This window comes from Lygodium microphyllum, chromosome 3 (assembly GCF_053477565.2).
Source record: "Lygodium microphyllum isolate KBCC chromosome 3, Lygodium_microphyllum_v1.1.10, whole genome shotgun sequence".
NCBI lineage: Eukaryota > Viridiplantae > Streptophyta > Polypodiopsida > Schizaeales > Lygodiaceae > Lygodium > Lygodium microphyllum.
In genome coordinates, this window is record NC_141137.1 from 74373577 (window position 1) to 74387008 (window position 13432).

Consider the following 13432-nt stretch of genomic DNA (forward strand, 5'->3'; position numbering starts at 1 on the left):
GAAGTCCACTCTTGGGTATGTGTTTACTTTCACAGGAGGAGCAGTCTCTTGGATCTCTAGGCTACAAAAGTGTGTTGCATTGTCTACTACAGAGGCAGAGTATGTAGCTGCCACTGAGGTATGCAAGGAGGCTTTATGGCTTTCACGTTTGGTGGGAGAGCTTGGCATCATAGAGTTACCTGTTCTCCATTGTGATAGTCAGAGTGCTATCATACTAGCACGGAATCCTGTCTTTCATGCAAAGACAAAGCATATACAGGTGAAGTACCACTTCATTAGAGATGTACTTGACAGCAAGAGCATTGAGCTTGTCAAAGTGCATATAGATGATAATCCTGTAGACCTTCTCATGAAGGGTCTTCCGGCAGAGCGGTTTGCTCATTGCTGACAGATGATGGGAGTTGGATAGATATATTTATTTAAGCTTTGTACATATCTAGACTTAGCTGATTTTTTTCTCCTCTTAAGGCACATTGCCTTTAGGTGGGATGTTGTTGGGAATAAAGGGCCATCGTGCCTTTTATATGTGCACGGGTGTGAACACACCCTTAGTACATTGTACTTTCATACATATATCTATCTAAAAACCTAAAGTGGTACACTCGTCATTGAACGGAAGAAGGTGTTCATTCTCTACTCTACTCACTCGCACTCTCTCTGTCTCTCTCACTGCGCGTAATGATTGTGTGCCTCGACCTCCGTGCCTAAATCGATTGCTATAGCTTCCCAATGTGCTTTGCCAGGATTTGACATAAACCTGCTCACAACTTCCATTGCATGAGCAATGTTAGGTCTATTGGCAACCACAGCATACACGAGTGAGCCACAAGCTGAAGCATAAGGAACACCCTTCATAGAGCTGGTTGCCTTATCATCTTTTGGGAAATTTGCCTTGCTAAGCTTAAGATATGGTGGTAAAGGTACACTGAGAGGCTTAGCATCTACTATAGAAAAACGATCAAGTACTTTGCTGATGTACCTTTCTTGTGAGAGAAATAAGAGTTGTTGCTCTCTATCTCGTGCCACACGCATGCCCAAAATGTGTTCAACTGCACTCAAATTCTTCATGGAAAAGGCTGAATTCAGCTATCTTTTCAATGCATTAATCTAGCTTTTATGCTTACCAGCAATAAGCATATCATCCACATAAAGCACAAGTATAATAATTCTTCCATCATTAGCCTTCTTAATATATGAGCAGTGATCTGCGCTACTTCTTGTAAATCCACGTGAAAGTATGAAGGCATTAAACTTTTTATACCATTGTCTAGAAGCCTGTTTCAAACCATACAAGCTTCTCTTAAGCTTACATACCAAATGATCCTTTCCTTGTATAACAAAACCTTCGGACTATTTATGTACAACTCTTCTTCCAGATCACCATGCAAGAATGTAGTTCTAACATCCATCTGATCAAGTTCAAGATCCATAGATGCTACAATGGCAAATAATACTCGAAGAGAGGTCATTTTGACAACACGAGAAAACATTTCCTGAAAATTAGTGTTCTCTTTTTGTGTATAGCCCTTAGCCACAAGTCTAGCTTTGTATTTGGGTTTGCCATCCACACATTTGATTGTATAGATCCATTTGTTAGGAATGGCTTTCCTAGCCTTGGGCAATGTAACCAAATCCGAAGTATCATTCTGATACAATGACTTCATTTCTTCCTGCATAGCTAGCTTCCACTTTTTCTTCAATTCACATGATAAAGCCTCTTTGAATGTAAAAGGCTCACCTTCATCTGTGAGCAAAACACAGTTCAAAGAAGGATCAAACCTTTGTATAGGTCTTCTGACACGTGTAGACCTTCTTACTCAATGATCTGTGTTATCAGGTAATGGATCCATATCCAAGGGAATGTCAATGACCTCATTATTCAGCTGCTGAAATGCATGTTCAGGTGGTTGTAATACAATTTCAGGTTTGCTGTAATTCATTTCAGTATGCTGATTTTGTTGCCCTAGCTGATTTTTAGCATCCCCTTGCTGCCCATTTTCATCTAGCTCAATGATGATACGTTGATTATCATAACTAGCATCAAATGGAGCTGAATTTTCAGTGGCGCTGATGGCTATTCAAGTGACTAATCATGCTGAAATTTTACTTTCTTTTTGTCCAAGTCATTAGATGTGGCATTTTTCACCAACTTTGACTCATTAAATACCACATCTCGCTTGCATAGCACCTTTTTCATGCTTGGAACCCAAACTCTATAGCCCATTTCACCTTCATCTCCATAACCCATGAAGATGCCTCTATGGGATTTCATGTCAAGTTTGGTTTTGGTATTACCGAGTACATGTACGTAGCATTCGCAACCAAAGATCCTTAAGTGGTCATATGAAGCAAGTTTGCCAAACCAAACCTCTTCAAGGATGCCACTTTCAAGTGCATGGTGTGGAGATCGGTTGCAAATATGTACCGCAGTTTTAAGTGCCTCTCCCCAAAATGATTGCAGGAGATTAGCTATGGACAGTATACACCGAATCTTCTCACATAACGTGCGATTCATTCGCTCAGCCACACCATTAGATGATGGATTATAAGGAGTGGTAAGCTCCCTTTTAATCCCATTTGTATCACAAAATTTATTGAATTCTTTAGATACATACTCTCCCCCATTATCTGCTCTTATGCATTTTAATTTTAAACCCTTTTCAATACTAACAAATGCATAAAACCTTTTGAAAGTATCCAATGCCTCACTTTTTTGCTTAAGCAAGTAAACCCATAGTTTTCTAGAATGGTCATCAATAGAAGACACAAAATAACGGAAATCACTATGAGTTTTTATTGGCATGGTGCATACATCAGAATGGACTAAATCCAAGATACATGCTTTCCTAGAGGCTCCATGAGAGTATGGACTCTTTATATGTTTACCCAGAACATAGTGATCACAAAAGTCAAGCTTTGAGTTTTTCAGATCAACTCTTCCAAGTGAATAAAGTGCCTGCAAACCCTTTTGGCTCATGTATCCAAGACATTTATGCCATAACTCCATGTATGATTGCACTTTAGTAACTCCAATAAACTTTCCAACAAATGCCTTGCATTAGAAATAATAGAGAGTCCCCTTTTTACCACCTCTAGTGACTAGCATAGATCCTTTTTGTATCTTCCACATTCCACCACTAAAAGTAGGGAAGTAACCTTTGCTGTCTAGCTGCCCAACAGAAAGCAAGCTCTTCTTGATGCTAGGTACATATCTAACATCATGAAGGATCAATTCTTGACCATTTTCAAGGGTCAGGTGCATGGTGCCCATTCCTTCAATATCACATGCATGATTGTTGCCAAGGTAGACTTTTCCAAGGTTACCTTTTGCATAAGAAGAAAAACACTCCAAAAATGGAGTTACATGAAATAAAGCACCGTTGTCAACAATCTACGATTGTAGCAAACCACCATGAGCCAACAACAAAGCATCAATCGCATCCGTTTTAGTGATATACATGTCCTTCATTGTCATAGCATGTGGATCTAAAAATGTAACCAATAAATCAACATCTTTATCCTCTTTAATCTTCTCAATAACAACACTAGATACCACATTTTCTTTTTCTGTCTCTTTAGGGGTAGAGCTGCCATCCGTTTCATTCTTTTTGCTGTTTGCATTAGCCTGCTTCTTGCGTTCTTGTTTCCTTTTAAAAAACCTGCAATCTAGTTTTTTATGCCCTTTGCGACCACATTGATAACAAGTTATATCTTGCTTTTTTTCCTTGCTTTTGGTACGATTTTTGTTCTTATTTGCAGCATTAGATCTTTTTTAAGTTCTTTCTCTTACATTGTAAGCTGATCCACTATTTTCCCCACTTGCCTTGCGTCTAATCTCTTCATTGAGAATAGAACCACGCACACCATCAAATATCAAGTTGGGATTATTGCTAAACGAAACAATCAATGCTTCCCATGAATTGGGCAAGATCATGAGCAAGAAGATAGCCCTCGATTTACGATCTAAAGCTAGCAAACCTACATATTATAGACAAACTCAAAATACCAGTGAAAGCATTTAAATGCTCTGGGGTAGGCTTAGACTCATCAAGCTTCAAGTTGATAAACTTTCGCATGGATGTACTTGATTGAAAGGAGTTGTATTCTCATAAGTAGCCTTGAGTTTCTTCCAAACTGCGCAGGCAGTATCAAGCCCCTTTATACCAACCAAGTTATTATCTGTGACTGCCATTTTAATGTAAGTAATGGCCTTTTTATTCATTTTAGCCCAATCCTCAACTAACAAAGCAACATGCTTACGTTTTGCTAAAGCATCATCACAATCCTTTAGAAAGAGTATACCTTGCATACGATCTTTCCATAGATCAAAGCCATTGCCGTAAAATTTACGAATCTCAAAGAGATTCTTTGTGTCAGATGTAGATGCACCGCCAATCATCTTTAGCAATAAAAACTGCAATAAAGGGCTGAAATTTTTCAGCAAATAGCAAGGTTGCTGAATCTAACACCAAGTACACACACTTGTACTTTCAAGGTGCCCAAGAAGCAGATGTTTAGCTGCAATTTCAGTCTGAAGTACTGATTACAACCTATTGAAGAATCAAATCTGATACATTTGCATTAAGGATAGCTCATAGCAAGGTTGCTGAATGTAATAGCAAGTATACACACTTGTACTTTCAAGGTGTCCAAGAAGTAGATGTTTAGCTGTGATTTCAGTCTCAAGTACTGATTACAGCCTATTCACGAATCAAATCTGATACATTTGCATTAATGATAGTTCCCACTTTAGTAATACATCACCACAATGCCCAAACGCAATAATGATACATTTGCATTAATGATAGTTCCCACTTTAGTAATACATCACCACAATGCCCAAATGCAATAACCCAAAAGGTGTATTTACCACTATTTAACTACATAGTGAGCATTCAACAATACATATACCAAGAGAAGCTACCCTTTTATAGCATTTGAAGCATCCAAAGCTCAAAATTCTCCCACTCAGCAATGAATCTACTATAAATTTCATTGTCTAGCCTTAAATCAACTCAAAATACATCACCAATGTGGAAAGCCCAAAAAATTTTACAGTAAAACTATCCCAATTGCATCAATTCATGTTCCTGAGCATCAAATGTGGGCAAATGCTGCAGAAATTTTAGGAATTCTACAAAAGCCCCAATTTTGGAATCCAAGAGTGCACAAATTCCAAAGAAATTGGCTCAACTGAGCAAAAATTTCATTTACACATGAAAATCCCCAAAATTTCCGAGACCCATGCACTCAATGTTTGCAATTTATGGGTCAAATGTCAGTGAAGTATGTGACAGGCACAAAATCTGGAAAAGCCCCAAATTCCTAGGAGCAAATTTGTAAAGATTTATAATCTGTGCTTATGCGTTTGAACGCCCAGAAGAGAAAGAAGAAAAACTGAAAATTCCAGATTTAATAAAGAGGGCCATTGACCTGCCCGTTTCCAGCCATCTGTCTGTCAGGTGGACACGTGCTACCTGTCAATCACTTTGCTCTGTTGACTAGCTGCAGCTTGCTGACTTTGCGCGCTGGTCCTGTCGTCTGGTCGCCGCGCGCAGGTCTCGTCCACCTGACCAGCGTTTGATGCCCACAGCTAGTGCCTGTGCATTGATGACTGCGGTTGTTGATATAGCTGGCGACTACTACTCATGACTATCGATGTTGTAGCTACCTGCGTGGACCATCGGCTCTGATACCAGTTTGATGAGTACAAGCGGAAGCAAAGATAGCACACACATCAATTGAGGTGCTAAGCAATGAGTGAGTGTGAGAATGGGAGTCGATGGATAGGTATGTACTAGTGTGGTACACACAAATAATAAAAGAATGTATTTATAATTCGGGTACACCCGCTAGGCTAAGTTCACATGTGTAAAGTAATATATACACGGGAGAGCGTAAGGGGCCTTTACACCCAACAAGTCTCCCCCCTGGGAGATAATAATGTACGTAACTAAGTACCTTGCAAATATATAAAGCTTTGCTTAACAGCTTGCTAATGTATGGTCCATAGGTTGTGATATACTTACTTAAGATGCTGCATATTGAATGCCAGGGTGTGTGTTGCAAAGATAATAAGATAACCAATAGTGTGGCTATAAATTGCAACATCAGACATATCTTCACCATCATGCATAGACAAGTTTAAGCCTGGCTCCATAGGAGTGCACATAGGTTTGCAACCTTGCATGTTAAACCTATGTAAAATCTTGTTCACATATTGTGACAACGACATGATGATGCCATGTTGATTTTGGGTGAATCGAATCCCCAAATAATAGCGTAGACAGCCCATATTTGACATAGTAAATGCATATTTAATTCAGCCTTGAAATCTGCAATTTTATTCTCTTTAGGTCTAGTGAGCGGCATGTTATCCACATAAAGAATGATATTCATCAAGTTCCCCCTTCATCTTTAATGAATAGAGGGGGAGCAATTGGACTATTTTTGAAGCCTTTGTTGGCCAAATAAGCATCAATTTAAGAGTACCTACCATGCATGAGGAGCCTCTTTGAGACGATAAAGAGCTTATGCAATTTATAGACCTTGTGCTCTTTTCCCTTAACCATAAACCTTGGAGATTATGAAACATAAACATTCTCATGTAGATCCCCATTCAAAAATGCTGTTTTTATGTCCAACTGATGTACTTTTCAGCCATAATTTGCAGCTATAGCAATCACACATCTCACTCTACTCATACGAGATGTACAAGCAAAGGTTTCCTCTTAATCTATACCCTTTTAGTACCAACTGCACCTTGTACTTGTCAATTGTGTCATCAGTGTTGTGTTTGAGTTTAAAAACCCATTTTGTGCCAATAGCCTTCTTGCCAGCGGGCGGCTAAATCCACAAGATCCCATGTAGAGTTTGTGGCAATAGAGTCTAACTCTTCCTACACAGCCTGCATCCAATGTACATCTTGCTAAGCTTCATCCAACGAAGTAGGCTCATTATCATCCAATAGTGAGCTCATGAATACATGCTCATTACAAACATCATCTACTTCCATAAAATCAGCCAAATGTACCCCCCCTGCATCATGTGCTACATGCCTAACAACCCCTCTAGTGCACTAAGGTAAGGGAGTATCCATTCTACTCTCTTGGAGAGTGCATAATAGCCATCTAGAGACTGTTTTAGCTGCATTTATAGCAACCCTTTTCATGTTGTACTACATCTTCCATTGCATGGGGCAATCCAAGATCAAGTACTTACTGTTTCAAAGCATGTGGTGTTGCAACAGCTTGCAGTAATGTGTCTGTCCAGCCATTTACAATAGGCATGGACTCCAAAGAAAGTGGCAAAAGACCCTCAAAGACATCACAATGTCATGGGTGGTTGGCATCTCGAACTGATCATGTGAAAATGTAGCATTTTTAGTAAATATAACATCTCAACTGACAAATACTTTCTTTGTGCATGGACTTACAAACAATAGCCCTTGCTCTCTCCGAACTTTAGGCAATAAAAATGCATTTTACAGCTTTATTATCGAGCTTTCCACAAAGCTTTTTCAGAATATATACATAGGCTATGCATCCAAACACCGAAAAGTAATCAACTTTGGGTTTCTTGCCATGCCAAGCTTCAAACGGTATCATTGTCTTTAGTGCTTTGGTGGGTGCACCATTTAATACATGATTCGCACACTGAAGGCCTTCGAGCCAAACTTATGTGGCAAACCCTTGTGTTTAAGCATGCAATGAGTCATTTCTATAAATATCTGATTTTTCCTTTTAGCTACATCATTTTGTTGAGATGTCATTCTAATAGTGGCTTGATGCGTGATGCCATGTCAAGCAAAAATGTCTCAAAAGCACAAGACGTGTATTCCTCCCCTCTATCCGTGCAAAGTGTTTGTAGTTTCAAGCTAATTTCAGCCTCAGGCTTTGCAACAAGATGCTTAAAATTCATAAACACATCAGATTTTGCTTTTGGCCCATACATCCATGTATATTGTGAGTAGTCATCAATAAAGGTGAAAAAATAAAGATGACCCCTAGATTCACGTGTCCTCATGGAACCACAAATATCAGAGTAGAAAAGCTGCATTTTCTGAATAACATGTATTGCACCATCCTTCAAAGCAAACCTGTGGATTTTGCCCAAAACACATCCCTTACATGCATGGGAGGTGGGGTCTCCACTGGAGGCAATGCATCTATCATCTAACATTGTTGAAGGGTCATCAGATTGCCAAGACTGTGTATCATACATATCCAACAAAAAGTACTAATTGCTAGAGCATCATGGGACCGTGTATCATACATATCCAACAAAAATAGAATCTCATATAGGGTACCAGATAGCTTGAGTTCATAATTCATCTCTTTGTCTCTAACAATGCATTTGTCATATTCAAAGATGACCTTAAATCCATGCTTATTGAAAGCAGAGATAGACTATAGATTCTTTGTAATGCCAGGCACAATCGAAACATCCAAAAGCATGAAATTAGAATCATCTACAGCAATAATAATGACTAAACCAATGCTACACATATCATTATTACTGCTGTTTGCACATGTAACATGCTTTCCTACAAGGGCTAAATGAAAAGATGTGAATAGATACTTCCTAGAAGTGATATGCTTGGATGCCCCATTGTCAAAATACCATGTATGTTGTGTTTCAACAGCATTAAATGCTGAATCAACCATCAAAGAATCAAAACTACATGTAAGAAATGCATAATCCTTCTCCAAAAAGTTGGCTGAAGTATCACCATCAATAGATCTACTAATTGGTCTCCTTGACAGCCAAGCTGAAGTTTTTTTTCTTCTCTTAGGCCAATCATTTCCTGCATTCATCAATATAATGACCAAGTTTTTTGCAATAATGACATCTCCCCCCCCCCCCCGTGCGGGAAAACACCCCTCAAAGACAACATCAACGATGTGTGAAATCTAAGATACAACTCAAAAAGTGAGTTTAGTATGATGCTAACCAATTTTGCATCCTAAATGACCTTATCAACATTAAGCAATTGCTCATGCAAATCCTGTAAGTGTATGAGGTGATTTGTCATACTCTCACCCTTATCCATGTTTACATTAGCCAGCTCTTTGCAGAGATAAGATATCCTGGCTTCATTATGTGTTGCAAACGTATGCTCTAGCACATCTCAAGTTGCTTTTGAGGTCATACAAGATTGAATATGTGAAATAATAGCCCTTTTCACTAACGAGGCAATTAAAGATAGGACATGTGCACCTTTTGAGTCCCATCTTTGTTGATCCTCAGCAAGAGGGGGAGGGGATAGTACTAGCAACCTATCCTTTGGAATTACGTTGAGGTGTCTAAGGTGCAAGACCTCCTGGTCGTTGCAGATCACCATTGACATAGTCCCATAAATCCTTCGCCACAAGAAGGTTACGCACCATAAAACTCCATAGAAGGTAGTTGGTGCCATTGAACTTGTCCTCTAGAGTGAGAACACCAAGAATGATGCTCTATCCATCATGCCCTTGACACGTCATGCTGCCAATGATGTACAAAAATCAGCAGCCAAATACTTCAAGCTGAAGTGTATAATGTACTCTGCTGAGTACCAGAAATCCTCACATGGGATTAGAATGCAAGTACCAAACTATCACAATTCTTGAAAAATTACCCAAGGTTGCACAAGTCAGCCACTCAGCCTGAAAAATTAGAGTAATATACTGTTGAATTGCACTTACCTCAAAATACTTGCCCAAATAGACAATTTACAGCAATTCAATGCTGAGTCTCCCTAAATTTTACTGAAAATCTCCAAAATTCACAGTCAAATCTGGCTGATGCAGCAAGATAATGCTGCTGTGTACCACCATGTGTCAGGCAAAAACCCCAAATCTCTTTGCAAAATTTTAAAGAAATCGAAGAAGTTTCTACCTTACAGTCTGAAATTCTGTCAAAATGTTGCCTCAAGATGCATGCCAATAGTAACCAATACCTGGAATCTGCTTCTAATGCATATAGGAGCCTCTAAACCAAAAAGCCCCAAATTTGTTGCACAAACCTAGAAGAAATTGTGCAAAATATCGGCTTGCCGGGTGTTCACATTGGAAGCCAAATTGAGCAAAGCCTCATATTTTGGGCACCTCGAGAAGCATGCACAGAGCTCAAGAGGTTCATGTCAGACTAGAATGGAGTTGGAACTACCGATCCAACAGGTAGGTGGCAGATTGGTGGCGGGCATCACTGCAATCAGCAGCAACCAAAGGAGCAGGTGGTGCTGCAGTCGTGAGGTGCAGACATGAACTGCAGGCAGCCTGAGGGCAGAACGAGTGGAGCTGATGTGCAGGTGCTCAGTTTTTGGCAACTCCTCCTCTTCCTTGCACGTACCAAAGGTGGTGGCAGGACCTTGGGCGGAGTAGCATTGGCTGAGGGTTGAGCAAAAACCACATGGAAGCTACTCTATTACCAAATGTGAGAAATGCACAGCTATGGAGGAGAGAGAAACGAGAGACTGTGACTGTGAGTGAGCTGAAGCAAGAGAGTAGAGTGTATTTGCTGAACTGAAAGAGTGAGTGAAGGTACAAGACTAGTTTAGGTCATATGTTGACCTAACTAGAATTCCACCAACTAGCTAGAGTTAGGTTAACTTACTCAAGTGCCTAGTGTCACTACTTTAATGTCTAAAGACACTAGCGACACACACACGCACACTACATTCACACTTTAAAAAATGTCCACACTGCACGAATTACATAGGCACTGCCCAGAATTGGCAAATTCTAACAAGGGGGTCTATAATATCAGTCTGTTCTGGTGGTCCAGGGATAGGCTATTACACAGGTTAGCTTCCTTTCTACTGCCATCATAACTGTTGAGTTGTTCTTGCCCTAGTCAGACAATAAAGCACAACTGTTGAGCTGTCCTGATACATGACTTTTTCCACACATTATCTCCAACACCACCCTTAAGGTTTCCTACAGGAACTTCCCCATCATCTAGCAGAAACAATAGATATTTGGCTGCCTTAAGTTCTTTTCGAGCATGGAATTGTGCTCTATGTCTGATTTGAACTGGCTGGAGTCAAAGTATCACAAAACGTCAAAAAACTGACAAATCCTCTTACCTTTCTAGATCTGTCTGTCAGTTCTTATACGATTGTCATCTACTGCACCAAATAGACTACCTACAGCTATATGCTCCATTGCCTTTAAACATAACCTATAAGATGATCCTTTGTATTGGGGAACCTTCCCTTTTTAACATTTTAGGAGAGAATTTACAAGAAAGCTATGCATTGAGCAGATAAATTGGGTTTAGTAAAGGCTTCTTAGAAATGCAACAGTATTTGAAAGCTTACAATTTCACCTTACCAAAAACACAAAAACCTCAACAATCTTCTAGGCTTCAACATTATTGTCTTACAAAAAGCTGTTCTGCAAGTTATACCCTATTTTCGGGTATCTATAGATAAGGGAAAACAAGACAAGAGTACAATCAAATCAAGTTGCAGGCTCTGTCCCTCTAAAGCATTTCATCATTTGTGAGCTCAAGAATACCTACATGAGAGCTGTAACATGCAAATTATCACATTCCAAACCATGATTCAACCTTAGCACTTGTTTTTGGAATTTTCCTTCAACCCTGTTATGTTCTACACTGCCATCATTAACAAGACAACCAACAAGAAACAAAAAGTATTAATCATTTCATGTGCTATCATGAAACCTACCAGGTACAAAATAAGCAGGCCTGTGTGCAATACGTCCAACCGTCAATCTTTGCAACACATCAACCTGCAGAATAGCAAATATGCACATCCATCAAAACAATATTTGGCATTTCAACCTCCTAAGTTCTTCTGCACCTGCATATAGTTCACCCACAGTGTGAAGAAAAGTGAACCATCGTTTTCAGCTCTAGTATTATGATGTCAGTACGACTAGATTTGCAGGTGCAAATTCGTATAGTCAGTTAGCTTCCATAAATAAATAACATGACTGTGAGCAGCTGCAAATAATATTTTCCTGCTCTTTTATTATAAAAGCTGAGCAGTTATAAGCATTTTATCAAAAGAGAGTGTACAAACCTGCTCCACATAATCAAGCATATCCATTGCATATGCTATACCTACAATATTGTCCACCCGTCGCTCAAAAACTGGTACCCTGCCAGTCAAAGGTAAGATTGATAAGGTTCATTGATTCTCTAAAAGCTGCATACATGCAAGCTTATGTGTTCACCTTGAGTACTGATGTGTAACCCATAGATTACGAAAATCCATCAAGGTGGCACTTGAGTCGATTGCCACTACATCTATTAATGGGGTCATTACCTCCCTCACATATGTGTCTTTGATCTCAAGGACATTTTCAATCATATCCTGCAAAATATATCCAATGCAATGAAAATTTGATCTCACAAAGGTCAAATCATGGATGTTTTAACATCTGCAAAGGGTACACCAATACAGAGCCCAGCACTGCTTAAGCATGGACTACAAACACAACTGTGCAATACAGATGTTCAGCTAGAAGAAAAAACCAACACTCAGTGTGCAGAATACCGATAAGAACTAATGCAACTTGATGCTGATACTAAGTTATACTTCAAATAAACTTCCAATATATAAAAATGGTAAATTTCCATTGTTGGCCTGGTTTAGCACAGTAAATTCTGCAGCATAAATTAGCCATCCCATTAATCTGCAAGTTACAAAGACTCTCCCTAGGGCTGGGGCCACAAAAACTATTCATACACTACAAGGGAGATGGGAGAGACTGCAGGATGAGTCCAAGTGCACCACAAGAAAGAGAGATGCCTTATATCCTATTGAGATTTTTGGCACTTTTTTCCATTACTCAGCCGATGTGAAATTTTAAGATGCTTTAATCTTGTTGATAACATTTGATTAAGTGCAAGGTTGTTTAGCACATGTGATACACACGGCAGTTCTTTCATGGTAACAGGCCAAGGACCCCGAGGATGCAGTGGGTATCAAATGTAAAAGTTGCGATAAGTTATGTCAGCTGGGCTTTGGGGGTCAATTGGTGTCAGTTTTGACTCTAGGATAGTTATTTGGCCAAAAGTGTCAGTGGTGACACTAGGGACTAGCCTTAATTAATTAATTAATGGCAGTCTAAGGATCAACAAGGATGGAACCACTCCAAGTTGCAAATGGCCTTGACAATTTAATTACATATGGGCACATTTAATTTTGGGGTAGGGTCAAAAGGGCTAAAACTAATTAAATGGCTGGATAACGCTGACAAATGGGTTTAGAAGGCTGCCACTTGGTGAAAATGCCCATGTAAACTAAGAAAACGTTTTTGGGGGCTATGTTTTAGCCATTGAGTTAGTTTACAGCTTGGAGGAGAGAGAGAGGGAGTTGTTGGTTCAATTTCTCATCAGAGAACAACAATTTGTTGCAGAAGGCAGCCATTTGGGGCCTCAATAGAAAGGGGACAGTAGGGAGACACCTTCCAGGGGC

At 39.5% G+C, this 13432-nt stretch overlaps 1 protein-coding gene across 3 annotated transcripts in view; it reads right to left on the reverse strand.

The window, feature by feature from the left end:
• LOC148038509 (DUF21 domain-containing protein At1g55930, chloroplastic-like) overlaps positions 1-13432 on the reverse strand; it is a 180299-nt gene that overhangs the window by 15809 nt on the left and 151058 nt on the right. For all 3 annotated transcript variants that reach the window (XM_087672859.1, XM_087672858.1, XM_087672864.1), the window contains exons 7-9: positions 12186-12325; positions 12032-12110; positions 11675-11738 (exon numbers count right to left, since the gene is read on the reverse strand). In XM_087672859.1, coding sequence (XP_087528985.1) covers positions 11675-11738; positions 12032-12110; positions 12186-12325 — 283 coding nt within the window. The remainder of the gene's footprint in view (positions 1-11674; positions 11739-12031; positions 12111-12185; positions 12326-13432) is intronic.